Below are 26,787 nucleotides of genomic sequence, written 5' to 3'. Positions count from 1 at the left end.
CTTTTTACAAAACACGACGTCACTGCATCTGATCTGCTAAAGGTGCAGGTGCTGCCCTCTGTCGAATGTTTTTGTAAGTAATTTGAGAATTAGTTCATTATGGTTCATACTTATACCTAATACCAGAGACGGTTATACTACCTCTATGGTTCATACCCTACACACCTGGCACATGTGACTCAGGCCTACTTTTCAGAAGCCAGATATTTTCTTATTTTTACACAAGTGGGTTCCAGCTGAAAATGCCTGGTTGGTAATCCCAGGCTGGCAAAGGAGTCAGTCAAAGCTGTCAGTGGCCCTGCCTGCAGGGCCGGTGTCCTGTCTATATGAGCGACCCGTCGAGATGTGATTCTCTTCGCTACTGAGCATGCGCACGCATGCGCACACCCTCGCGGTGGTTTTCGCGGGTGATTGCCCATCGAATTGTGAGACCGCAAGTTACGACAGGATCCCCTGAGACTGTCAACTTTAGTGACTCAAACTGTAGCCTATGTCCTCCTGAGGTTACCACCAGTCATCCATAGTCTAGTTAGCCTATAGCCTGTCCACCGACTGTCATGGACTGAAAGTTACGATATATCCCCTGGGGGGAAAACGGCAGAGGTGGAAACTAATTACTTTACTCGCGTTACTGTAATTGAAATAGCGTGGATCATCCAGCAGATCATTGGAACATCTGGGAAATAGCGTGGCCTCGAACATTTGCTACTTTGTTGCCTAACCGTAATCGCTCACACACTCAGCTTCGAACATTGTAACATCGATCAGAAAAGACTATTTATGTAGAGGAGGCGTTCTCATTGCAAAATGGAAAAAAATCGCAACCTCTGATTGAGCTGTCAAAATGCTCCCTTCACGCAAGAATTTGAATCGACTGCATTGTAAAATGCCTGAACATGGTAATAAGAAATGCACTGCTGGGGATGTTATGAAAATATGATTCCGGTCATTAAAAGACAGACATCTGCCAAAACAAAGCCACAATACGCTATCTGGGAATATCTAAACTGCGCTTGTTTATCCCCATATAGCACATGATTTCATGTGGCAATTTGCCTTGCGAGCCCACGTCGCATTGAAACCAAACCAACAGCAAATGACTGCATTAAACAACCCGTAGCCAGGCCCTGATCCCAAACACTTTCTCCAGTATTTGCGCAAACTCAACTCAGTCTCTTTCATATGGCACGTTTCTTAACTTGCTCAAACGAGGGGCTCACGTTTTTTAGTGGTCAGCAGCCGCACGTTCTTATTAAACTCGGCACGAACGATTGCACACCCCTGTCCGTGAAATAAACAAAGTAATGGTTATTAAAACAGTCCTACGTGGACCGATTGAAACGCCTTCCGCGGAAAATCAAGGTCGCTCATTTAGATGAGGCATCGCAAATCGATAGAACACCACTATCGAACAGGGCGACCGGTCGCTCATCTCGACGAGGCAACACATCTCGACAGAACACCGGCTCTAGTCAGTTCGGGGCCCCTAGGCCAGTGGTTCCCAACCTATGGGTCGGGACCCCCCTTATGGGTCGCCAAAGATCCAAAGGGGGTCGCGGAGCCCTCTTGATTTTAAGGGGTTTCGTTTTAAATATATATAGCCCATGTTGAATAAAAGACAAAGCATTTAACTAATAAATGCATAGACGCAACAAATTGTAAGTGCTACATTAAACATTTATTCTATATTTGACCAAAGACGAATTGAGGAATAAAATAACTAAAATAAGTTTTCACAGGAAACAGAGGGCATCTTTTGACTCCGTCTCGTGCGGGCGTTCGCGTGGTTGGGTCACCAAAGCTTACAATAGTAAAAACATGGGTCCCTTAAGAAAAAGGTTGGGAACCACTGCCCTAGGCGAGCACCCCTTCACCTTTTGTGGGTTTAACAAAATGACATCTGTAAACAAAGCAGCGTAGCCTACAAATGATCAGGCACAGCTGATCTACACACATACTCAGTCAGTCAGACATTCTCAGACATTGTCAATGTAAAGTTTGTTTCTTTTCACTTGATGTTTCCATTCTGTTGACATTTTTGAGTGTTACTTGTTGTGCCGCCCCCTTGACATTTGGTGCCCTAAAGGCGACTGCCTTGTCTGCCTGTGCTTAGCGCTGGCCCTGCACACTTGCTAACTGAAGTGGTGCATCATTCCCTCAATAGAGCTGTTGGAAATGTATCTCTTTGTCCTCCAAGGGCCGTACTATAAATTCTATAAACTTTAGGACTATATTAAAGGCGGACACCAGTACAACAGACCCCACCTTCACTATTTTCTTTCTTGTCAGAATTGAGGTCATGGGGGCACTGGCAGGCTCATGAAATTAAGAGGGTGTTTGTTAAAAAAGGTTGAAAACCACTGATTTAAAGCAACATTAGTTTTCATCATTGTCTGCTTAGACAGAACTAGACACTGATTTCACACAATGTAAAATGCACATTAAAGTTGTTTTAAGGGTTTATCAATTGACCATGTTGAAACATTTTTCTGAATTTCCAGGGCCACTCAACACATTCAGAAAAAGATCCTGATCCTGTCTCTTTTGGAAGCTTTAAAAAAATATGCAGAGTGTATGGTGACACAGCTTTGGAAAACAAACTGTCCCTCATTCCCTCAGTTTCTCAGAGTTTGTTCATGGTTGAAGGGACCCATAGCAGCTACCAGGTCAACAGTTTCGAGAGGTAAAATACGGGATGGCTGTTGTATTTTGTAATGTTCCTGGCCGTGCTGAGATAATATATACAGTATAGGCTATATATAATAGGGGCCCGCAAGGGTGTAGGGCCCACCGGGAAATGCCCGCTATACCAGATGGTATATCCAGCCTTGGAGGCCAATGATTCTTTGTGTGTTGGTCACCATCTGCAGTCTCTTCCAATCAGCCTGCCACACAGACACAGCATAGATCAGTCTTTCAATGGTTGAGCGGTAGAAGGTCATCAGCAGGCGTGTGTTCATGTGCTCATTGAGTGTTGGGCCTAGTGGAGAGTGGAGGGTAGTGGCGATGGCATCTTCAGTGTTTGGCTGTTTGGCTGGCAAACTGAGGTGGGCCCTGGATAAGAGACTAGACTTGATGTGCCTCAGTCATGACCAGTTTCTCCAAGCACTTGGTGATGACTGGCCTGTGTACTACAGTGTAATGTGAAGGAAAGTGGATCATGACCGCTTTAAACAGGATTTGGCTTATTGACTAGGTATGTCACCGCACAGATTAGGGAAGTAAAGGAGATCAGTCTTTTAGGTTAATTAGGCTATATGTACACCGGACAGTAATATGTGTGACTTAATAATCTGTGTTTTGAAAGGAAATGACAAAGGTATAAAATGGATCTACAGTAGCGTAGCCTAATAGCACTTTATTTATGTCTATATCAACCAGACCTCACAACTGATCAAGGAGGTAAAAGAGATGTCTTTTAGTTGGACCTAATCGAAGGCCTATGTAAAACTCAAACTGAGATTCTTATATTTTATTGAGACATATTTGAGAGCAGAAAAAAAGTCTCATTTCTTCTTAGCTGAGATTTTGAAAAAAGACCGCTTTGACCAAAGAATTCTTTGGTCACACAATGCTCACTATGAGACTTCTCAGGAGAGACATTTGAGAAGAATGAGAAAAACACTTTCGTCTTAATAAATGCTCATTAGATAAATGTTTAGGAGATAATGACATAAACGAGATCTCTTCTTCAATTTTGCCTTGCTATAGAGTCTAGGCTATACGCTGAACAACACCTGCTGTGGCCAATAGACAAATGTTTTTGTTTCAATTTAGGCCTAATGGAAATAATAAAGTATGAAAATACAACACTTTATTCTAGCCCACAAAGCGGTCATTTCATGTGAAATCAGACACTTTGGGACCCGACCGACACAGATTTCAATCATACTTGCTGTGCCTGTTTAGTAGCACCCCAGAACTGCATTTGTGTGAATCTGACACCAATATTAATGGAGAAACAGACTAGGAAAGGTTTACATATGAGGGTAGGACACTATACATTCAGCATTGGTCATATCAGTCAATGTAAGTCACAAAAATATGTCTGTGGTGTTATTTGAAAGCTCTTTCCTGGCTCTACAATTTACATAAATAGCATGGAATACAACATCCCTCAGAATATATTAATATTAGATTCTATATAGAGATATGCCAATGTAATAGGTTGCTATGGGCACCTAACATGACCAGGTTCCGGTCTGCCTAAAGTGGCGTGTCATAATACTCCTAGCATTGAACAGAACAGTCCTTAGGTCTGCCTAGGTCTGCCTAAAGGGGACCCCCCCCCCTTTGCAATAATAGAACCCGGAAACAATGGGCCAATGGAACCTATCTCTCTCTACTCTCTCTGGTATTACTAGGTGATCTGTGTGATGCCATATTTTTGAGTCCTATTATCTCTGAAATGAATAAAGAACCAAATACCCCATTTTCAGGTGTTGCTTATGACCTTACAGGCTATGTTTAGACAAGAAACAGCCATTTTAAAATAAAAGTTTTTTTGATATTCAATTTTTAATTTTTCAGTCTATCATAATTCATATTCTGAAGGTTGTTGTATTCCACGCTGTTTGTGTAATTTGAAGAGCCAGAAAAGAGCTTTCAAACAACACCTCAGGCATGATTTTGTGACTTACAGACTGATATAATCAAGGCTGAATGCATAGTGTCCTAAACCTCCTCCACCTTTGCTAGTCTTTTTCTCCCTTAATAGGCCTATTGGTGTCAGATTCACACAAATGCAGTTCTAGGTTGCTACCTTGCTACTAAACAGGCACATCATTGAAATCTCTGTCGGTCGGGTCCCAAAGTGTCTGATTTCACGTGAAATGCCCAAAAGCCTGTGCTAGAGTGTCCAAATGTCTGCTATTAATAATGAATTGTTACATTGCAATTACAAAGCCTGCCATGTAGCCTACCTGTTGGTGCCAATTTTAGTCGGTAGAGGGCACTTTCTTGGCTGACAATGGTTGGTGAGAGACAGATAGCGGACAAGACCTACTAGCCTACAGAACAATCTCCAAGTGGTGCGTCTTTTAGCAGCACTCAAAAACCAGACTGGTGTGGAAGTCATTAGAATTGAAATGGGATTAGATGCCTCATTCTGATATGAGAAGCGCTCTACTATGAAATGCTTCCTTGATGCGCGCCGCTGTCCAAGATGCCCACCAAGATTCTACCATCCCAAATTCCCAAATAGGCCAACGCTTGATCAAAGCCTGATGCTTGATGCATAGCGCCCAGCTTGTTAGCTAGCTGAGCTCAGCACGACTAGATTATACCCGAGAACATCCAGGCAAGGCAAGGATTGCTGCAGCGGGGCAAAACGGGAGACGGACGGATATTGCACTGGATTATAACATTTTAAGCCATGATGTGATTTCATCTAGAAAACTCTCTAATTGGAGTTAACCGCCATGGAAATGAAAACACTGGATATTGTGAGTAAGGTTGTACTCAGTGTCAACAATAACAGGAACAGCTGGTCGCTTGTTAGGCAGCTAGCTATCTCTGTGTAGTTCGTAAAAACCTTTATCGATGATGCCACATGTGTTCTGTTTTCAGTATGTAATGCACTGTGTAAAAACTGTCAATGGGGACACGCCACCGGTTTAGTATAGTTTAAAGATAGGGGTTTAAAAGACAGTCTAGCACGCTACCTAGCATAGCTAAGATTTGATATGACGTTTCTTCCTATGGTGGCCAGTTAGCAAAACAGCTGGTTTTATGGCTACAAAAGCTAATGCATGCTAACCATTTAAATAGACCGTTGTGCCGACGACCACTATTATATGTGTTGTATTGAAGACTAGTTCAATAATATGGAATTGATATCAACACGAGCCTCATTGTAGTGTTCACCAATTATCTGTTTGCGTCTACCTTCACGCTCCGATTGGTTATTTACAAAGGTAGCGGGTTCAATCATAACCAGTTAGCATTACGATATTATGCTCAGGCATAGGGTTAGCTTGTCCTTACTTTATTTATGGTTAAGCCTACTTGCTAGGTAGCTAGCGGACAGCAGGTTTCATGCTTGGCCTCAGTAATATAACGGAACCCGTTGGATTTATTCAGTGTTTCAAGCGGTGCCTTTCATGATCAAGATCACCAGTATGCTACATGTATTATGCGACGGTATTTCAACGAAAAGTTAAAAGTATCCATTGCACCCCCTAGAACTGCACAGCATTATGGGCAGACATTTGGGCAAAAAAAGATTAAACATTCAGATCAACCAATGTGCCATGACAAAAACTGATGTGTGAATATTGCACGGTAGGCCTATCTGATCATTTCAGTGTGTGTGTGTGTATGTGTGTGTGTGCGCGCGCGCGCGCGCGTTGTCAATCATAAAATAATAACAACAGCAAAAATTATGGCACATGATGTATTCTACAGGTATTCAAAATTAAGTCTTATTCAGGTGACCATTTTGAGGTCTCAAATTCATTTTCACAAAAAAAATGTATTATGATAACAGGTCGATAATGGACTAATCGGCTTCCAACTCTCTCTTTGCCCCAAAAGGTTCCCAGCCTGTGACCCGGCTATCTCTGGCATCTGATTCCCTTCGCCTTCGTCTGCTACGTCTCCCCCGCCTCTTCTCCCTCCTCTGGCTCAGTCAGGATGGAGGAGAGGATGGCGGCGCTTCTCCTCTCCCTCCTGGGCACGGGGCTGCTGCTGCTGCTCAGTTGGACCCCTGGCAGCCTCGCTGCGGAGTGCAAGGGCCACAGGCTGGTACTGAGGGGCCCCCCAGGGTACGTGTCAGATGGACCAGGAAACTACTCGGTCAACGGAAACTGCGAATGGCTTATCAAAGGTAAGTGTACAATGTACACTATAGCATGCAATGTCCAGCATTTTTTTAGTTGTATCAGTTTCTAGTCTTTCTTGACAGGACGGTGGTTATCACGTGATACCAATTACTTTACATTACATTACGTTACATTGCATTTAGCAAACGCTTTTGACCAAAGCGACTTACAAGGAGGAAGCATGCCATGAAGCATGCAGGTCAGAACACTTTACTTTCAGCCATCTTATCTATGATCTTCTTCAATCGTCTCATCCATCTTCTTTTCTTTTTAGCTCCCGGCAGCAACTACCGCATTGTTTTGAACTTCACCTTCATGGAGACAGAGTGCACCTACGACTACCTGTTTGTTTACGATGGCAACTCCTACCAGAGCCCGCTATTGGCCAGTTTGAGTGGAAACACGATGCCCCAGCCAATAGAAGCCAAGTCTGGTCAGGTAGGCTACATGCATCTCCATTTTGACCCTGGGGGTATTCCGAGAACACGGTTGAGTGAATAAGACTAAAGCTGGCTAAATTAAACTACAGAAATACAGAAAGTGACATAAATCTGCTAGAACATAGTTTGCAGGTGCTATCTAGCTAAGCAAATGAGCACTACAGGCTCTTTTATAAGCTGATTTACCTCCATCTTCAGTTGAACCTAACCTGGCTTTCTCGAAAGCGTTGTTTAAACTTACTTGGTTTCCAATGCATTTTACCATTGGCAACCTACTAAGTTGCTAACTGGTTATCAACGATTCTTTTGAGAAACAGGGTCCTGATGTGGTTATGAATCACCTTATTGGAATAACGACCAATGTGTGTGCTTTGTGTTCCCATCTCTGCCTTCCCCATAACCGACTTGGGCCTAAGGTTTGCCTTGAAGGTCACTGATTGAGTTGTCAAAGGGTGAACAGAGCCGTCCTATGCTGTCACATTGTTGGAATAAATTAGGTTTTTGAATGAGCAGGGATTTAATTATACCAAATGGTAGTGCGATTTTCTCAAAGGACTGCTTGCTGTGGATGGTCTGCTGAAGGGTTGAAATGTTCATTTGAATGCAGGCTATGTGTTTGGTGTCTGGAAAAGTCAGGGAGTTGTATGCTTTAGGTAATCGGGTTTTTTGTTTGTTTGTAGATATCTCTTGTGAAATTGTTGATTCTAAAAAAATGATTTCATCCTGCAAAAGTTTTTTGAGCACATTAGATAGATTGTCTGATTAGCGTAGAGTCAGTTGCCCTCTCAGAGATGCCTGCAGCTCCTTCTGTGGTACACCAGAAAGATTCACTGATGCGGATGGATTTAATGCTGCTCGGAAATGTGCTATCAAGGTTTCTGACAAAGAAATATGAATAATTTAGGGACGCGGCCGTTCAATAGAACCGACCTGCAATTTAGCCTAGAGGTTGTTTTCAAGTAGGATGTGGTTCATTTAAAACTCACAGACCGAATAAGAGGCTCTGTTAAGAAGCTGAGGTTGACAAGCTGTGCTGTCAGCATGTTTAGTGCTGTATTGTCAAACCAAACTTAATTTGGCATGTAAGCCTCCAAAATGAGTTGTGTGTGTTGTTTGCAGTGTTGTTAGTTCCTGTTTGCAGCTAGCAATCTGTTGTCATTCGCTGTTGTGATGTGATGATTGGTAACGTCTTGCAATGTTCCTGTGATCATATCTAAAGGAAGCCGTGGATATATAATGTAATAGTAGTAGTAGCCTTTATATGTCCCAGTATGGGCAATTGTTTTGCAGTGGTGGTACACCTCTCACACCCGCACATACACACGCACCCACATAAACCTATAATATATATATAATATCAGTGGCTGCAACAGTAATGACTGGCCTAAACCTGTGTAGCCTGAACTTTGCAAAATTGTGCAGCTGGAGGACTGGCTGTGTGCATCCTGCGTGTTTGTCATTGACATTGACACCATCATCGAGTCCAACGGCACTAGCCAGGGACGTCAGACGAGCTGCCCGTATGGCCTTTTCTAATCACACTGTTCTGAAGCCTGAGCTCCATATTCGTCTTTGTATAGGAGAGTGTGGGGATGTGGTGATGATTGAGAGAACAGGGTGGAGCAGGAGAGAAGAGAGAAAGGAACGATGGTGAAGAAAGGAGGGATGGAGAAGGAAGACAAGAGAGGAGAGTAGTGTGCGGGAGTTTTGAAAAGAAGAAAGGAGTAATGGAGAGGACAGGAAAGAGTGGAGAGAGGAGAGGACAGGAGAGAGAGAGGAGTGTCTTAATGCCTCGTCTCTACTGTCAGCGTGAGCTCCCGGTTTTACGAGGGAAGTGAGTCACAGGGAGGTGGTGTGAGCAGCTGCAAACTGAACGATTGCTTCCTTATGCTGTGTGTGTGTGTGTTTGTGCGTGTGTTTGTTTGTGCGTGTGTTCGTTTGTGCGTGTGTTTGTGAGCGTGCGTATGTGTGTCTGTGTGTGCACGCGTATGTCTGTGTGTGAACATGTGCGCATGTGCACACACGTGCGTGTGTGTGTGTGAGCGTGCGGGCGTGTGTGTGTGAGCGTGCACGTGTGTGAGTGCGTGTCTGCATGTGTGACTGCGTGTGTGCATACGTGTGTGTGTGCATATGTGTGTGTGAGTGCGTGTCTGCATGTGTGACTGCGTGTGTGCATACGTGTGTGTGTGTGCGCGTGTTGTGTATTGTGGCCTGTCTGTGTTTCGGTTTAATTCTTTATTACATTAGACACAAGTGCACGGTCCATTGCTGGTGTTTGTGTTGCATGTACACAAACATGTAATATTTTCTCCATGTCACCAGTGTGTTCCACCGGCGTCACCAGCTCCTTATCTCATCCCACTCAACTCTCTTTCTCCCTCCCTCTCCCTCTCCCTCTCCCACTCCCCCTCTCTCCCTCTCCCCCTCTCTCACCAGATGCTGCTGCACCTCTTCAGTGACGCCAACTACAACCTGCTGGGCTTCAACGCCACCTACTCCTTCTCCCTGTGCCCCGGGGCCTGCGGGGGCCACGGCCGCTGCGATGCCGCCACGGCCCGCTGCCAGTGCCACCAGGGCTGGGGAGGAGAGGACTGCACCACCCCCCTCTGCTCTGTGGCCTGCACCCGACATGGACACTGTGACGAGGTGAGGGAGGCTAGTGGTAGTGGAGGAGGGTGTGGTGCTGGTGATGGTGCACGGCTGGATAGGAAAAGAGGGGGGAGGGTGATGCCCAGAACATGAAATGCATTAAAAGGTAAAGGCACAAAAGCTGGGGAAAAGGAGGGTTGAAAAAAGGTTTGAGGCATAGGGTAACAATGAAAAGCAGAGAAGCTGGATGGGAGGGTTGTGAGGAGGACAGTGGTGTGTGTTGAATTTAAAGGTAAGGTAGGATGGTTTTTCCTGGAACAATTAACTGAATTACTTAAATTCCCTTCACTGCCTCCATGGCAACCAATGAATGCTCTGCCAAAAAACTAAAACATGGTAGTCACCTGGGGGGAGACAGAATTGAAAATGCAAAGTAGCCCAAAGCTTTGAATGGCAGTGTGTGCATCAGGCTGCCGTCTTCACATCCCCTTCATGCTAAAGTCCCACAGTATGCCGTGTGGGGGTAGTCCTGAAAAAAATAACTTGGGACTTTTGAATATCTTGCCAGAGCCATTTTCCAGGATCTCCTGCTCTGCTTTTAACGATAATTTGCCAAGACACGTGGCCAAAGTTGCCCTCACCGTGGCAAATCAAATTCTGCCGCCTGTCAGATACAGTAATAGGTCCGCCTGGGTCCGCCATTCCTAGTCGTATAAACAAGGAAACTAAAGACAAAGACTTGAAAAGTAAATTTTGGTGAGAGCAATGAGGGTGAGGGTTGGCAATCTACTGGTCAGACAGGGAGAGAAGATGCTGCAAAGTAAAGAAGGACAATGAAGAGTGCATTCTATCACCAACTAGAAGCACTCAGAGAGCACAGACATCCGCCAAGGAAGCTGCTTAATAGAACATTTGACTATGTTACACCCTGAGTCTTTCTGCATTCTTTTTGTGGAGTTCTCGCAATTCAATTTCTGGTCACTAGGGGCGTCTAGATTGAAAGGCGAGCAATGGTGAAGAATCTTTAAAAAGGTCCTGGTTCCGGTTCGTGCTCCGGATCACCACCAGAATTTAATCACTTGTTCCTTGGGTCATTACTAACAACTCCACAAAGTTTCAGCCAAATCCGTTGGCAAGTTTTTGAGTTATCCTGCTGACAGACAGACAAACAGACAAACCAATGCGACCGAAAACATAACCTCCTTGGCGGAGGTAAATAGTTGACTTCAGACTCACTTTAGGGAGGTGGTGATTTAGTTGGGTTTAAAGGCAGGAGTTACTGCCAGGTCTATTATCACCCCAGCTGTGTACTTGGTGGCCCCTAAATCATCGGAAACTAGAAGTGGACGTCCTTAAAGAGCCAGCCAGCCATTTCATGTAATGATATAATGTATTATTCACCCTGTTTGGAGTTGCTTATTTGAACCATTTCACCTTGTCTTTTCAAATTGTGTATTGGACTAATGAGTTTTTGTTTTGTTTTGTGCTTCTCATGCCATGTTTTCTTTTCTCTCTCATGACCTCTGCCCCCTTTTTGTTTTTTCTTTCTTTCTTTCTTTCTTTCTTTCTTTCTTTCTTTCTTTCTTTCTTTCTTTCTTTCTTTCTTTCTTTCTTTCTTTCTTCTCTGTCCTTTCTATCTATCTATCTATCTATCTATCTATCTATCTATCTATCTATCTATCTATCTATCTATCTATCTATCTATCTATCTATCTATCTATCTATCTATCTATCTATCTATCTATCTATCCATCCACAGAAGGGGGAGCACTGTAATTGCAGCTCAGGCTACGTGGGCCACAGCTGCCAGCTGGGTCTGCATGATGACGTGGGTGCTGGCCAGTGGTGGGAGGTGAGCGAAGGGGACGTCAAGGTGCCCCACCGCACCGCTGCAGCCGGAGTCTACCTCTCTTCCACCCGCGCCATGTACCTTTTCGGAGGTAAGAAAGGCCTGCAAATATTTTAACTTACAAGGAGGTATTTGGGGGTGTTAATTAAAAGTTGTATCCCCTAATTGAGATGGGGCATTTATCACCAGGTTTGGTCTTTGGTACAGTATGCCTGTAAACAGACCTATAGATAGGTTTTCCGTTTACATTTGTACAAACATTTGCGATGTGATGATGAGGGACAAGATGCTAAGCAGCCAACTATGTGAACGCATTTTTGACAGCTGTTTCCAACAATCTGAGGTTGGAACCAGAGATTGTTAACAAACGGGAAACGTATGTATTAGGAAGTGAACATTCCCATGCAGAAAGTAAAACATGATATCGATATTTTCCATATCCTGCTGCCAATTAAATAAATCAGCTGACCCTAATTAGCACAAGTGATCCTCATGCAGGTGGCTGAGGTGATTTGTGATTTCACCTGTCTTAGGAATAAAGGGGACAGAGAATAGATGTTTTATTTTTTATTTTTTAATCAACACGGTGCTGTGAGGAGGGGCAAGACACTGGCAGCCAACCATGTGAGCTAATTTTTTGACCGACAGCGGTTTCCAACAATCAGAGGTTGAGTTGTGCGCAGCTAGTTTTGCGCAGTCAGGAGCAAAGAAAAATGTAGAACCCATGTATACATAAGGGATGTTTACTTTCTCAAACTAGTTTGTTCAGTTTTAGATAAACTATACCCCAAAATGGACTTGTGAACTTCAGGCTGTGTATCAGTTTTGAAAGATGGATCGTGTCTGTGCATGTCTGTTTACCTTTCTCTGAGTCATGGTTAGTTTTCGTTTCGCTTCATGTTTTCCCCTCTCGTGTCCTGCACAGGATTTGACTTGAACCGAGCTCTGGGGGACCTCTGGCGGTACACCTTCGAGACAAACCTGTGGGAGAAGATGTCCATCTCCAATGCTCCAGTAAGAGACTAACGTAAACACAATGCCATAGCAAACGCCACCCTGGGAATCCATGGAACTACACTGCCCTACAAAGGCAAAGTGCAGTAACTACATATTTTGTCAAAAATGAGTATAGACCGAAAATTATGTGTAATTAATTACGTGTTTATTACACATCCTTTATCTTGTGACAAAGGCGTAAGGCCCATTTTAGAGATCTTGCTGTGTCAAATTTACGATATCCAACCTAATACCAAGGCTTTGATGGCATTTTTCTCAGTTTCAGTGTTGGTGTAGTTACTGCACTTAGCCTTTGTTAGGGCAGAATGGTTAGGGAGTTGGTCTTACATCAGAGGGTTGAAGGTTAAAATCCCACACAGACGCCACACACTCTGCTCCATGTTGTATTAGATGAAATGGCGTTTAGGCCGTCTGGCCTTCTTCAAACCTACCTTTATCAAATCCCAGCACTTTCGTCCATGGCTGAGGTGCCATTGAGCAAGGCACCTAACCCCACATTGCTCCAGGGACTGTAACAACACCCCTGTAATAACAATGTAAAATGCTGTGGATGATGGCATTAGCTATGTGTTATACAGTGTAGTATGCACACAGGTGCAAGCAGCCAATTAGTGTTACAGTAGATACACATGAATGAAGAGCTTTCAGTGTTGTGGATGAAGTGGCCCATTTGGTGGATGTCTTTTCCTGAACTGTTGGACAGGCATTCAACTGATTAGGGTAGAAAATGGAACATCTGGGAAGAAAGGAAAGGGAAGGAAAGGAAATTCATGTTTCTCTCTCTGTGTGTCTGTCTCTCTGTCTCTCTCTGTCTCTCTCTGTCTCTCTGTCTGTCTCTCTCTCTCTCTCTCTCTCTCTCTCTCTCTCTCTCTCTCTCTCTCTCTCTCTCTCTCTCTCTCTCTCTCTCTCTCCTTCTCCATCCCTCTATCTCCCAGGCTCCACGTCACTCCCACACTGCAGTGGAGTGGCAGGGGGGCATGGTGATCTACGGTGGCGAGCTGTCTGACCACTCCATGGCCAGTGACGTCTGGATTTACCGGCCCCAGACGGACGTATGGGAGCAGCTCGGCCTATCGGACGCCCCGGGGGCACCGCGACTGGCCAATCACGCGGCGGCTGTGGTGGATAGCTATCTCTATGTGTTTGGGGGTAAGTGAGGACTCCATCTGACCTAAGGCGAAGTGTGTTTTCTTGATGCCTTGTGATTGCTGCTGTAGTGCATTGGATTGGAATGTAACCATTATATACAGTATGGTAACGTAAACACACACTGTGGTCCAAAGGGACACAGACACATAGATAAGATTTAATGGCGCTATAATAAACTTGTGTCCTCAGTGCACTTGACCTGACCTAACTTGACTCCTTTGCTTTGCTCTGCTCTCTCTTTCTTCCCTCTCTTGCTCTCTCCCTTTCATCCTCTCACCCTTTCTTCCCACCCTCCTCCTTACTTCTCTTCTGTGTTTGTCTTTGTCTCCCCCCTCTCTCTCTCTTTCTCTCCCTCCATCCGGTGTGTGTGTGCTCTTTGTCCAGGCCGCACAGAGGAGGACATGTTCTCCTCGTCTCTGTTCCGCTTCAAGCTGAAGGAGGGGGTGTGGGAGGCGGTGCAGCCGTCGGGGGGCAAAGCTCCAGCCACGGCCGGCCACAGCATGGTCTTCCACGGCCCCTCCAGGACCCTGCTGGTGTACGGCGGACACAGGCCTACCTCCGCCAGGTACACAAGCACACCCATAATAAATGAATCATCTTTATTTTTAAAGATATTTTTTGTCTTTTATGGCTTTATGTTATGATGGGACAAACAGAGAGTGATGGGAAACAAGTGGGAGAGAGAGATGGGGAAGGGGTGGCGACACACAGGACCTAGGCTGGAATCGAAGCCAGGTCGCCAGCTTAGCAGCACAGTGCCCTACCGATACAGCCACAGTAGTGCCCAAATAGAGACGAGGGAGGATCGGGAGACGACCTCCGATTAGAATCGGACCCGGGTCATCAGCGCAACAACAGGCCTACATGAGTCACATCACTACAACTGAATTATATTTGTTGATCGTTATGTTTCATCCTTTTCATGTGGTTCTTTTATTTCAAAGTAATTGCTCTGGTGAAGTCTGACAACCATATTCAGGAGAGAATAATGTTAGCCTGACAGGCCAGACCATTCATTTTGAATTACTTTGTAATCCACTAATGGTCTGATTATGCTTCTCTGGGGAGGGTTTTCTGTCGGTTTTCAGACGACCGGTGTTACCAGCCAGTAAACGAACATCAAGTCAGATCTTATTTCAAACTAGAGCTGAGCTCACTCCTCCCGCCCAAGTGCTCCAGGGCACCGAGGATCCAGACCTAAAATGAATTACGAAGTAATTAATGTGGTCTGGTAAAACCAGGCTAGTATAATGTCCCCTGATATGCCTCGCTGTTGCTTTGGTACCTGAGAGATGTTTTTCCTCTAGTGCTCTCTCGTGTGTGGCCTTAAACTATGGTAACTCTTTACTTCTCTCTGCTATGGTAACTCTTCTTCTCTCCTTCACTTCCTTCTCGCCATCTCCACCCTTCTCCCTCTCTTTTCCATTCCTTCACTCCCTCTCTCCATCTCTTCCCTTCTCCCTCTCTTCCCCCTCACCTCTATGCCCCTATCCTTCACTCCCTCTCTCCATCTCCACCCTTCTCCCTCTCTTCTCCACCCCTCTATGCCTCTCTCCTTCCTTCCATCTCCATCGCTGCCTTTCTCCCTCCCTTCCTCCCTTTATCCTTCCTCCTCCCTCCCTCCGCTGTCTCTCCATCCCTCCCTGCATCCTCCCCCAGGTTTAGCCAGCGTGTTAACTCCACAGATGCCTTCCACGTGGACCAGCGCTTCTGGACTTCCTTCCGCTCGCGTTTCCCTGCCCACGGCCCGCGGGAGAGAGCCTTCCACTCCGCCACCATCATCGGCAACTACATGGTGGTTTACGGTGAGCCTCTCCGTCCCCCCACCCCACCCTACTTTGTGCTCTGGAGAGAGGGTTCATGATGAAGCCAATTGGGATTTATGTCATGATGTCTCTAGGCCTCTGATGCTGGGCTAATCAGCTGTACCAAACAAGAGCGCAGTAGCTGCATATCTGGTTGAAATTGAGTTTAGACCGGAAATGTAGCCTGGAAAACCAGCGCCAACTGCTGGACGGCAAAATGTTTAAATTAGACATCCAATCCATTTAGGCTGGTTTATCAGGCTACCGGAAATGGGCTTTATAATACCTCCTTTGTCTTGTGTCCTGTTACAGAGGAAAAAAATCATGTTGAAAATGCAGTAACTACAAAAACTGATGGTATTGCATTTTTTTTCGGTTTTAAGAGGTTACGTCTTATGAGCTAAAATGCCGTAAGTCACGTGTAGTTACACTGCACTTATCATTGAAGCAGTGGTTCAGGAACAGACGGTAATACCAAGTAAGAACGCATTAACAATAATAATTACATTATTGTGGTGAAAAGAGATATGAATATTGGGGTTTTTTTGTGTGCATAAATTTCCATCCTAAAAAAATGTTACATTATCAGATGCCAGAAAGCGGGGATACTGCGTTCTTGTTTGGTATGAACAATTTAGTCAAATCATTGAATGAAAAACATCATGTTGAATTTAGTCAATCAACTCCGTTCAGTTCTGCAAGTGTTATGGAAATAGGTACACTGCTTTCTGAGCCCCCACCCTCTGCTAGACATACCATTTGTGCTCCTCTTTGGTGGCTCCCTATCCTTCTTTTGTTTATTGAGTGTTGTACCAGACAGGTACAAACAAAAAACTGAAATTGGGGTTGTTCATGCAGCCTTCCCATATGAAGTGCTCTTCAGCCAGGCACCAAATGCTCTAAATGCTCCCTCCTCCCATTTTGATAGTATCAATAGGTTTCTGCATAAAACACAGCATTTCAGCCCTGGTAACGGCAGGGCACTGGGTTACTATGCTGGAGAGTCGGCGACCCTGGTTCAATTCCGGCCGGGGTCATTTGCTGATCCTTCCCCGTCTCTCTCTCCCCACTCATTTCCTGTATCTCCTCCGCTGTCCTGTCAAAAATAAAGGCAAAAAACCCAAAATAATATATATTTAATAATATAATAATAATCTCTCTATAATAACACCCCAATTTAACGCATTTCCTTTCTCTTCCATGCAGGGGGAAATGTCCACATCCACTACCAGGAGGAGAAGTGCTTTGAGGACGAGATCTTCTTCTACCACCTGGGCTGCCACCAGTGGGTGTCGGCTGGGGAGAGCTATGGCAACAGTGAGTCACTCACAGCAGCACATGCAAGCCTAATGCCGTGTACAGACCAAGAGCGAATGAAGCGACGGAAGTCATTATTTCTCTATGGAGGGCACGCGACCTGCGCTACCAAAGCGAATTCGCCAGGAGCGAAGCTTCTTGCGCGACCAGAGCAAATTTTGACGATTAAACTAAATCTAATCGCAGGCGAATTCGCTCTGACGCTGTTCGGCGAAAACCAATCGGAACGTTCATATCTCCGAATGTCCCAGGCTGTCAAGCCAGAGCCGTTATGTGATTAGCTGAATCAAACATGTCAATGCTGCGTCTGGAGCGAATGCAGCGAATTCAAGGCGAAACTTCTTCTGCTACCCACGCTACCAGGCAGCGTAGTTCGCTCTTGGTCTGGACACAGCATAATGCTTTTAGTGAGACCAAATTAAAATACTTCAGACTCCTGAAGGTCTGAAGATGTTTTTGTGTGTTGAATTGCAAGGTGCACAATGATTGAGCTTTTCTACCATGCAGATTGATATAATAATAGTAATAGTAATAATAATAATAATAATAATAATAATAATAATAATAATAGTAGTGATAATAATAATTATAGTAATGATAATGATTGTTATTGATATTTATTATTATTGTTATTATTATTTAATTTTGTTTCATGCGTCTGAGAGATTACATGACTCGTGGATATCTCTGTTTTCTTCGGGCTCTCACTCTCTGATTTCCTGTCTATCTCTCCGTCTCTCCCTCCCTCCCTTTCTCTCTCTCTCTCCCTCCCCTTTCTCCTTCCTCCCTTTCTCTCTCCTTCCCTCCCTCCCTTTCTCTCTCTCTCTCGCCATCCCCTTCCCTCCCTCCCTTTCTCTCTTTTTCTTCCTCCACTTTCCCCCTCCCTTTCTTTCTCTCTCTCTCTCCTTCCCTCCCTCCCTTTCTCTCTCTCTCTCTCTCTCTCTCTGTCCCTTCCCCTTCCCTCCGTTTCTCTCGCTCTCCATCTCCTCTCTCCTTCCTCCCCTTCCCTCCATCCCTTTCTCCTTCTCTCCCTCCCCTTCTCTCCCTCCCCTTTCTCCTTCCTCCCAGGGGGCCATGCGGTGCGAGGCCGCTACTCCCACGTGGCCGCTGTCATGGACGGGCGCGTGCTGCTGGTGGCCGGGGGCTACAGCGGGGTTGCCAGGGGTGACTTGGTGGCCTACAAGGTCCCTCTGTTTGTCAGCAGTGACCCAGCCAAGAGGGTGAGTGTGCTGTGCTGCGCTATGCAAGCACAGAGTGCATTCCAATATGCAACCTTGCGTCCTCCACTTGGGCTTGTGGCCTCACTCCGCCTCCTGGCCCCGCCTCGGTGGAGAAAACAATAAAGTTTCCCCGCTGTCAGCCTAGCCAAAACAATTTTTGGGGGACTATTCTTCATTCACCATCCACTTTGCAAATGAGAAAATGACTTTACAATTGAGCTTTTGCGAGATATTGAAATATAATGCTGTTGTCAGTGATTTCATCATGACTCATAACTTCCTGGTATGAGGCCACGCAAGGTCGCATATTGGAATGCCCCCACAGTCTTGAAGGAAGGGCCGCCTTAAACGCCCCCTCCTCTGCCTCCCCTGACTTCACCTGGATGTGTTTACTGTAGCCCCCTGAGGGGAGCAACTAGGTCACACTTTTATAAAGCGGATCAGGCCTCCCTTGTGGTAACACTTATGTAACCTATGTGTGAGTCGGAGGACAGTAGCTTCATTGATTTCTGTTTGTGCGTTTCTTTCGTGTGTGTGTGTGTGTGTGTGTGTGTGTGTGTGTGTGTGTGTGTGTGTGTGTGTGTGTGTGTGTGTGTGTGTGTGTGTGTGTGTGTGTGTGTGTGTGTGTGTGTGTGTGTGTGTGTGTGTGTGTGTGTGTGTGTGTGTGTAACAGGATTCACTGTGCGCGGAGGCCCCAGATGAGAGCATCTGTTTGAAGAACCCAGAGTGCAGCTGGTGTGAAGGCCGGTGCCGAGAGTACCAGCCCTTAGATCCGGTAACCCCACAGCCTCCATCTCTCTCTCTCTCTCTCTCTCTCTCTCTCTCTCTCTCTCTCTCTCTCTCTCTCTCTCTCTCTCTCTCTCGCTCTCTCTCGCTCTCTCTCGCTCTCTCTCGCTCTCTCTCCATCTCTCTCTCCCACAACAAATGTCTGTCTTTATCACTCTTGTCTTTTCTATATAATGATTCCCAGTAGGGGATACTTGGACCATCTAATGGGTCAATGCCAATGTAGGGGTTTATATCAAAGAGTCTCTTGCTATTTGCTGTCTTGCTTTCTTTCGTGAGACCCTGTTTACAAATATGTATAAATATTTTTGTAATTACTTCCATCTCAGTCTCTTGTTTACACATACCAAGTTGTAGCTCCCTAAAATGGGTATTTTTTAAACAGGGATTTTCTAAAATGCACCTGTCACAGTGGTGATCATGCCGTTTAAATAGGATCAAAATATGTAAACGGATACAAAAATATACAAAACGCTTGTTTGCGAGTCTCCCCTATGACCTGAAATTCCCCCTCCTCTCCACAGTGTGGCAGTAATGGGTGTTTGGGTCTGGCCCGCTTCCTGTCCGACTGCCAGTCCTGCCTGATGTTCAGCGGTACCGCGGGGGCGCTGCCCCGGGCCCCCAGCGACCTCGGCTGGTGTGTCCAGAACGAGTCCTGCCTGCCCGTCTCAGGTGAGCGAACGGAGACACGAAAGAGTAGAGCGTTAACCACAAAGAAGAGCCAACAAGAGCCAAGAGCTGGAATTGATACAAACAATACCGCAGGTTATAGATATAAGTGTTTTTGTTTTGTATTGGTAAACTATTTCAGTTTGTAGTTACGTGCCAATTACTGGCCTGTTGTGTAGCTCGCATTCATGTGCTTTTATCAACTTTGACCACTGAATGATAGAAACGGCTGCAGTTTGCGCAAGAACTCACGAGTGACCTCAGTTGAGCTGCATTGGTCTCCCACACAGTGTCTGCACCCTCAGTATAACCAGTGAGTCTGTATTTCACTCATGACGGAACTCTGCAGAGTGGAATAGAGAGTTACTACCGTTACTGCGGCTGCGTGTCCTTGTGGTAGACCAAGATCTGCTCTCCCCTACTTAAACACCACCACATGTACATGAACACATGTTAATATGATGCACTATTCTGGATGAGAATCATAGCTGCTATACTTTAGCAGTAAAATTGTCAGCTAGATAGTATTTGATCATTATAGCTATTTTTCTCTCTCTCCACCTCTGTTTGTTTACTTATTTCCTCCAATGGCACCCCTTCTCTTCAGAGAGCGGTGCGTGCCGCGTGGACCAGATCTCGGGGGCGTACGGCTGGTGGGGGGAGCGGACCAGTTTTCTGACCTCCCTCCACTCCTGTCGCACCGAGAACTATGTCCCGGGAGTGCACCTGCTCACCTACCACCACCCCCGCAACCAGTCGCAGCCCGACAAGGTACGCACTACGCAGCGCCACATCAAGGGCCTAAACTAACCTTCTTATGACCTCTCTGCTGTTCTCTCTCTCTCTCTCTCTCTCTCTCTCTCTCTCTCTCTCTCTCTCTCTCTCTCTCTCTCTCTCTCTCTCTCTCTCTCTCTCTCTCTCTCTCTCTCTCTCTCTCCAGTGCACAGGGTAATAGCAAGCTCGTGGTCCTGGCTGTCTGCTGCTGTAGGCTCGTCAGCCCAGATGCTGCTCTCCCATCTGCTTCGGCTTTCTTCTGTTTTTCTGTCTCTTAGACTTTTTGCTTCTCCTACTACTCCTACTGCTACTTATGCTCTCTCTCTCTCTCTCTCTCTCTCTCTCTCTCTCTCTCTCTCTCTCTCTCTCTCTCTCTCTCTCTCTCTCTCTCTCTCTCTGATAAGTTTTTGTCTCCAGTCTGTGTGTATCAGTCTTTGTTGTTTCACCACTAATTCGATAAGAATGTGTGGGTTATGCTTCGTTTTTATTTGATTTCATTTCAAACAACAGTGTGTGGTTATGCCACCTCTACATCCCTTTTTCTCTCTTTCTTTCTCACTCTGTCTCTTTCTATATTTCACTCCTCTGCTTTTCTCTCTCTCCCTCTCTCTGTCCCTCTCTCTCTCCCTCTCACTTTCTCTCCCTCACTCTCTTTTCCGATCTTTCTCTCTCTCCCTCTTCCTCTCTCTCTCCCTCTCTCCCTCCCTCTCTTTCCCTCTCTCCCTCTCTCTCTCTCTCTCTCTCTCTCTCTCTCTCTCTCTCTCTCTCCCTCGCTCCTCCTCCTCTCCTCTCTCCTCCCAGGTGTCCATTCTGCAGAGTACCTCCATCATCCTGAACCCCTCCACAGAGATGGACGTGACCATGCAGTTCCGGGGCTTCATCCACCCGCTCTGGAGCTCCACCTCCCCCTCTCCCTCCGACAGCGTGTCCGTCTGGGCCCGCATCCAGAGGCTCTACTTCACCGCCAAGATGGCCGCCGGACCCAACTCCCTGGAGCTGGTGAGAAAAGGAGGATGCAGAGAAAGTTAAAAGAGATGGACAGATTAGGAGACAGAGATGGAGGGATGAAGAGTTAGAGCTGGAGAGATAGTGGGCTTAGAGATGGACAGTGGAGGGTTTAGAGATGGAGAGATGAATAGAGAGAAATGGAAACGTTAGGGGCGCATAGAGACAGATGAAGTGTAGAAGGGAGAGATAAAATGAAGTGTGGTGTAGGTCATATACGTAGAACATGCAGAGACTGCCACTGAGAGAGCCAAGGACCTTGATTGATGTGAAAATACTCTAACACTATTGATTTAAAATGGGGATCATGGTCATTGTGGGTGAGCTGGTGCATTTGCTCTGTGATTTGAAAGTTCATTTTCAAAACGTTGACTTGCATTTTCATGGAGCCAGATCAAGAGGAATGATCTAGCACTGTCCTGGAGAATTGGTTTTAAAAAAAAGAAAAGTATAACTATCAAGGACAGTGTCAAGTTACAGACAGATATTTTGGGCTGACTTTCTAAGTGCACAATTTTCTATTGGTTAGACTTCAATTTAACCTTAACAGTCACTTCTGTGTCTTCTCAAAAAGTTCCAATGGCAAAGTACTTGGTTAACTTAAAGGCGGGTACGTATATGAGGAGGTCAGGGGGGCATTCGGGACAAAAAAGGGTTTAGAACCACTGATGTAAATGGTGTGTTGTTTGAGTGTGACGGTAGTTGATCTAAGTGGTGTTTGCAGACGGATGTGGTGGGCGAGTGGGGTACGCAGCAGGAGAAGGAGACGCGTCTGCTGAGCCGTCCCAGGTCGGGCGGGCGCCTCTTCCAGAACCTGACCCGGGGGAACCGCTACCTGGTGCAGGCCGAGGGCTACCTCAACAGCTCGGGCTCCGGCCACTCCAGCGAGATGGCCCTCATCTGGAACCGCACCGCCCTGCCTGGAGGAAGCGTAAGTCTCTCCAAAGGCACACTCGAGTAGCGCGCGTACACAGACGTGCTAAAATGGACATGCATAGTGTCGCGTCAAGACATTGTGCACATGCATACACACACACACACACACACACACACACACACACTGTACACACACACACACACACACACACACATACACACACACACACACACACACACACACACACACACACACACACACACACACACACACACACACACACACACACACACCCACACACCCACACCTGTATGTGCTACAAAAATACTCCCATGTACTGTGGACATCCTCTCCCCACGGTGCACATTGAATCACCTTGTTCATGATCTATTTTGGTTTTCTCCTCCCTCCCTCCCTCCCTCCTCTTGATCCTACTGTTCTCCTTTTCCTCCATCCTGCCATCCCTTCCTCCTCCTCCTCTTCTGTTGTTCCCTCCCTCCATCCTCTCTGCAGGAGATCTCCTTCCTGTTCCTGGAGCCCTTCCGTTCGGACTCGTGCTGGGAGTACCGCTCCTGCCTGGGCTGCCTGTCGGACCAGTCGTGCGGCTGGTGCCCCACGCTCAACCAGTGCCAGTCGCGGGACAACTCCAGCCAGCCGCCCTGCCGAGAGCCGGAGGACGGAGCGGAGCGCCACCTGCTGCTGGCACCGCAGCACTGCACCCTGTGCGACGACTACCGCGACTGTGCCGCCTGTGCACAGGTAACAGCAGTAGTAATAGTGTGGTGCCCTTTTGGTTTAGTTCAGTCTAGTTGTGTTGCTGGGGTAGGGCTTTATTGTCAATCCATAAAGAAAGGAGAAGATTATGAGAGGAGGTAATTGTTTTGTCATGCCCTGATGAAGGCCAATATGGCCGCAACGCGTAGGCCCATGTGTTTTTAAACAGAATTGCCATGTTATATTAAAGTCGTTTTTATTTTATTTTTTTTAAATCTCAGAGTGCCTCTGCTCTTTCCTTTTTTTTTGGAGGTCATTGTTTTGTTGGCACACTAACAAACTTGTTGGTAGTCCTTCAGGTAGCTCAGTCCAACTTTTGCTTGCCACGGATGATACTCTCAGATCTTCACAACAAAATGATGACTATTGTGCCCGTCCGTGTGTGTGTGTGTAGGACCCGTACTGTGAGTGGCAGTTCAACTACCCCAAGAAAGGGGACAGCCAGTGCAGTCGCCGCGGACGACAGGAGGGCTCCATACGCCACCCAGCAGGCTGCCCCAAAGTCTGCAACCAGTGAGTTACATTGTCAACATAGTCTAACTCAGTGTAAATGAATGAATTAATGAATGAATGAATGATGGGGGGAATACTGTACTTTTTGCCAGCAGAATCAGGCCTAATTAAAAAATATATATATATATTATATTTAAAAAAACCCTCATCCACTCTAAGGGAAAATAGGTTCTTGTATGCAGTATTTGGGTCCATGGATCTGTGCTATCAAAACCAGTCTGAAATGACCTATTCCACGCTAAGGGAAAATGGGGCTCTTCATATGCGGTTCATGAGCTTGTTTGCTTATTGTGGTGTGCCTGCTCAAAGAACAAATTGGATCTTTGTTACTTTTTATGCAAGTTTTCTGTAGAAGGTAGAGGATATTTCAACCGCAGTACAAGATTATGTAATGATGATCTAAATTATTAATTTTCTAAGTAATAACCATTCTACACAGTGTGCCATTACCAACTAGATGTACAGTTGAGGACGATATTATTAGCCCCCCTCCTGAAATTAGACAGATCTCTTCATTGATCATTGAGAATGATCATTATTAATAAATGTGTGTTATTCTGGAAACAAATACACCATGGAGATAGTATCCAATAAGTTAAATTTGGACTTTTCCATTTTCACAATGAGTTTAAACAAAAAAGTCTAAAAATGGCAAGGACAAAATTATTAGCCCCCTTAACATTAATAGTCAATACAGTGCCATTTATGAACAAAAATTGACACCAGGCACTTTGATTAGTTGTTAACTATGTTGGCACATGTCCTACCAGGGATTTTGGGCCATTTTTTTCATCGCAAATAGTTAAGCTGGTCCAAATTGCATGGATATTGAGGATGGACATTCATTTTCAGCACTCTTCAAACACTATCTAAAGGATTGAGGTCTGAACCACTCCATGACCATGGTTTTAGTATCCTTGAAGAACATTTGAACTATTTTGGATGCAAGTTTTGGGTTATTATCTTATTGAAAGATCCAGTGAAGATCTTAGCTCCCTCTATGAGCATATTTTTGCAAGGTCACTTTCCACATTCTATCATAATTTTCAGTTTTTATGGTGCCGTACACCCAAACAAGGTTTCCTGTGGCTGAGGCTGCCACAGAATGATGCATCCACCACCATGTTTAATTGTGGAAACCATCTTATAACGATTCAAGGACTATCCCTCTCTTCACCGGACAGAAGCAGAATTCATGCATCCATGCAGGTGCAATTGAATATCATCAGATGAAAGCAGAGACATTCAAAACTCATTTTTGACTTTCAAATGTTCACAGGCAAAGCTCAATAACACTCTGATATGCACTGCCTTTAGTAAAGGGGTTCTTCTATGATGATGGTCCCAAAGCCCAATATGATGACAAGCCCTAAACAACTGTCTTTCTATTTGGGGGAAAAAACTCCAGGTGAGGCCAGGTCAATAACAATCATCTAAGCAGGTGTCCAATGCTTCTTTGGTCTAATGAGGCTAAGCAGTTTCCACAGTTACACATAGTGGTGGGGCATTAGGTTTAGTCTGTTATTCAGCCTCAGACACAGGGAGTCTGGGTCTGAATATGTATTGCTGGGTCTTCCAACAACATTGTAACCCAAAGCATGCATTTAGATTAGTTCAGAGGTTCTTGAAGGACACTAAAACCAAGATATTGGAATCACCCGCTCATAGTCCAGTCCTCAATCCCACTGAGAGTCTGTGGTTAATGTCTATGCTCAGCATCCATGTGATTTGGACCAGCTAGAACACTTTGCAGTGAAGAAATGGGCCAAAATCCCTAGTGGGGCATGTGCTAACCTAGGTAGCAACTTATCAGAGCCTGTTGTCAGTTTTGGTTCATAAATGGCACCATATTGACTTTTAATGATCAGAGGGCTAATAATTTTGTCCTTGTCATGTTTGCCCTTTTTTGTTTAAACTCATCGTAACAATAGAAAAATCCACATTCAACTCATTGAACATTATCTCCACCAGTGTATTTGTTTCCAGAATAACAGAAACGGTTAATAATGGTCATTCTTACAGAGAAATCAAGAGAAATGTCTAATTTCAGAAGGGGGGCTAATAATATCGTCCTCAACTGTATATTCCCATTCATTGGACCAGTCCAGTTTTTACCATAATCACAGAAATGATTGCTGGTCCAATGTCATTAACTCAGAAAGTACAATTTAGCAGGGCTTTTATTCTGAAGCCCCCTCCCTAGGATGAATCCCCCTGAGGGGACATCCTGTTTGTTGTCCTAATGTGCTGCATGTACTTTGAGCACGTACATATGTTGTCCTGGTGTACACCGTGCTGTCTGGATGAAAGCCAAGCACAGTGGAGGTAATTGTGTCCAGATAAGCATCAGCGTGTCAGAGGAGTGAGATCTCCCAGAAGGCCACTTGGCCTCGTCACGTCCTCACATGAGGCGTCCTCCTCAGGACACAACCTTATGCAGTATGTCCTCCTGTGACCTATACATTGGGTAAAAGACGATTTTTTTTGGGGCTCAGACGTCAGGTGGTGGTGCAACAGCATCTAATGCCCATAAATCAATTAGTAATTGGTGGTTTATATGCAATTAATATGCATCTTAGATAGTCCACTAAAACAAACAAAACAGCTGAGACATCAGGTGGCACAACAGCATCTAATGGCCATACATTCATTCGTAATTGGTGGTTTATAAACAAAAAAATCCATACAATAGTGTGGCACTGGCTGTCGTCGCGCTGTCCTGACGTGTGCTACAGTACTGATGAAATGTCACTGACCCACATATAGTATATTAAAGGACATTAAACGCACTTTCACCACAGTTGAGATAATTGTGTCCAGATAAGCATCAGTGTGTCAGTAGAGATGTCCCAGACGACCACTTGGCCTCGTCGTGTCCTCACGCCCTCTTCAGGACACAACCTACTGCATGTCCTCCAGTGACCTATACATATAGTAATTTATGCACATCATACAGTGCCCTCCATAATTATTGGCACCCCTGGTTGAGATGTGTTAAAAGCCTTAAAATAAATTCAGTGTTTATTGCAGAAGAATACTGTCACACTGAAAATTGTAGGAAAATGTAGCCTTCAACTCAAATGAATTGTAGGAAAATAAAAAAAATCCCTGACTAAAAAATTATTATTTTTCATTAAATCACCTGTTCCACAATTATTGGCACCCTTAACAATTCCCAGGAA

The 26,787-nt window shown here is 45.3% G+C and overlaps 1 protein-coding gene across 1 annotated transcript in view; it reads left to right on the top strand.

The window, feature by feature from the left end:
• The first annotated feature begins 4,988 nt into the window (after positions 1-4,988).
• megf8 (multiple EGF-like-domains 8) overlaps positions 4,989-26,787 on the top strand; it is a 64,664-nt gene continuing 42,865 nt past the window's right edge. The window contains exons 1-18 of the mRNA XM_063199652.1: positions 4,989-5,444; positions 6,535-6,826; positions 7,096-7,259; positions 9,698-9,907; positions 11,610-11,790; positions 12,625-12,713; positions 13,652-13,865; positions 14,250-14,430; positions 15,525-15,670; positions 16,877-16,987; positions 18,056-18,207; positions 18,881-18,982; positions 19,518-19,665; positions 20,270-20,433; positions 21,238-21,435; positions 22,166-22,372; positions 22,832-23,077; positions 23,487-23,605. Coding sequence (XP_063055722.1) covers positions 6,634-6,826; positions 7,096-7,259; positions 9,698-9,907; positions 11,610-11,790; positions 12,625-12,713; positions 13,652-13,865; positions 14,250-14,430; positions 15,525-15,670; positions 16,877-16,987; positions 18,056-18,207; positions 18,881-18,982; positions 19,518-19,665; positions 20,270-20,433; positions 21,238-21,435; positions 22,166-22,372; positions 22,832-23,077; positions 23,487-23,605 — 2,825 coding nt within the window. The 5' untranslated portion in view covers positions 4,989-5,444; positions 6,535-6,633. The remainder of the gene's footprint in view (positions 5,445-6,534; positions 6,827-7,095; positions 7,260-9,697; positions 9,908-11,609; positions 11,791-12,624; positions 12,714-13,651; positions 13,866-14,249; positions 14,431-15,524; positions 15,671-16,876; positions 16,988-18,055; positions 18,208-18,880; positions 18,983-19,517; positions 19,666-20,269; positions 20,434-21,237; positions 21,436-22,165; positions 22,373-22,831; positions 23,078-23,486; positions 23,606-26,787) is intronic.

This window comes from Engraulis encrasicolus, chromosome 5 (genome assembly GCF_034702125.1).
Source record: "Engraulis encrasicolus isolate BLACKSEA-1 chromosome 5, IST_EnEncr_1.0, whole genome shotgun sequence".
In the NCBI taxonomy this organism is placed as follows: Eukaryota; Metazoa; Chordata; class Actinopteri; order Clupeiformes; family Engraulidae; genus Engraulis; species Engraulis encrasicolus.
The sequence above is the reverse complement of the archived record's forward strand: the minus strand, read 5'-3'. Positions and strand labels throughout refer to the sequence as shown.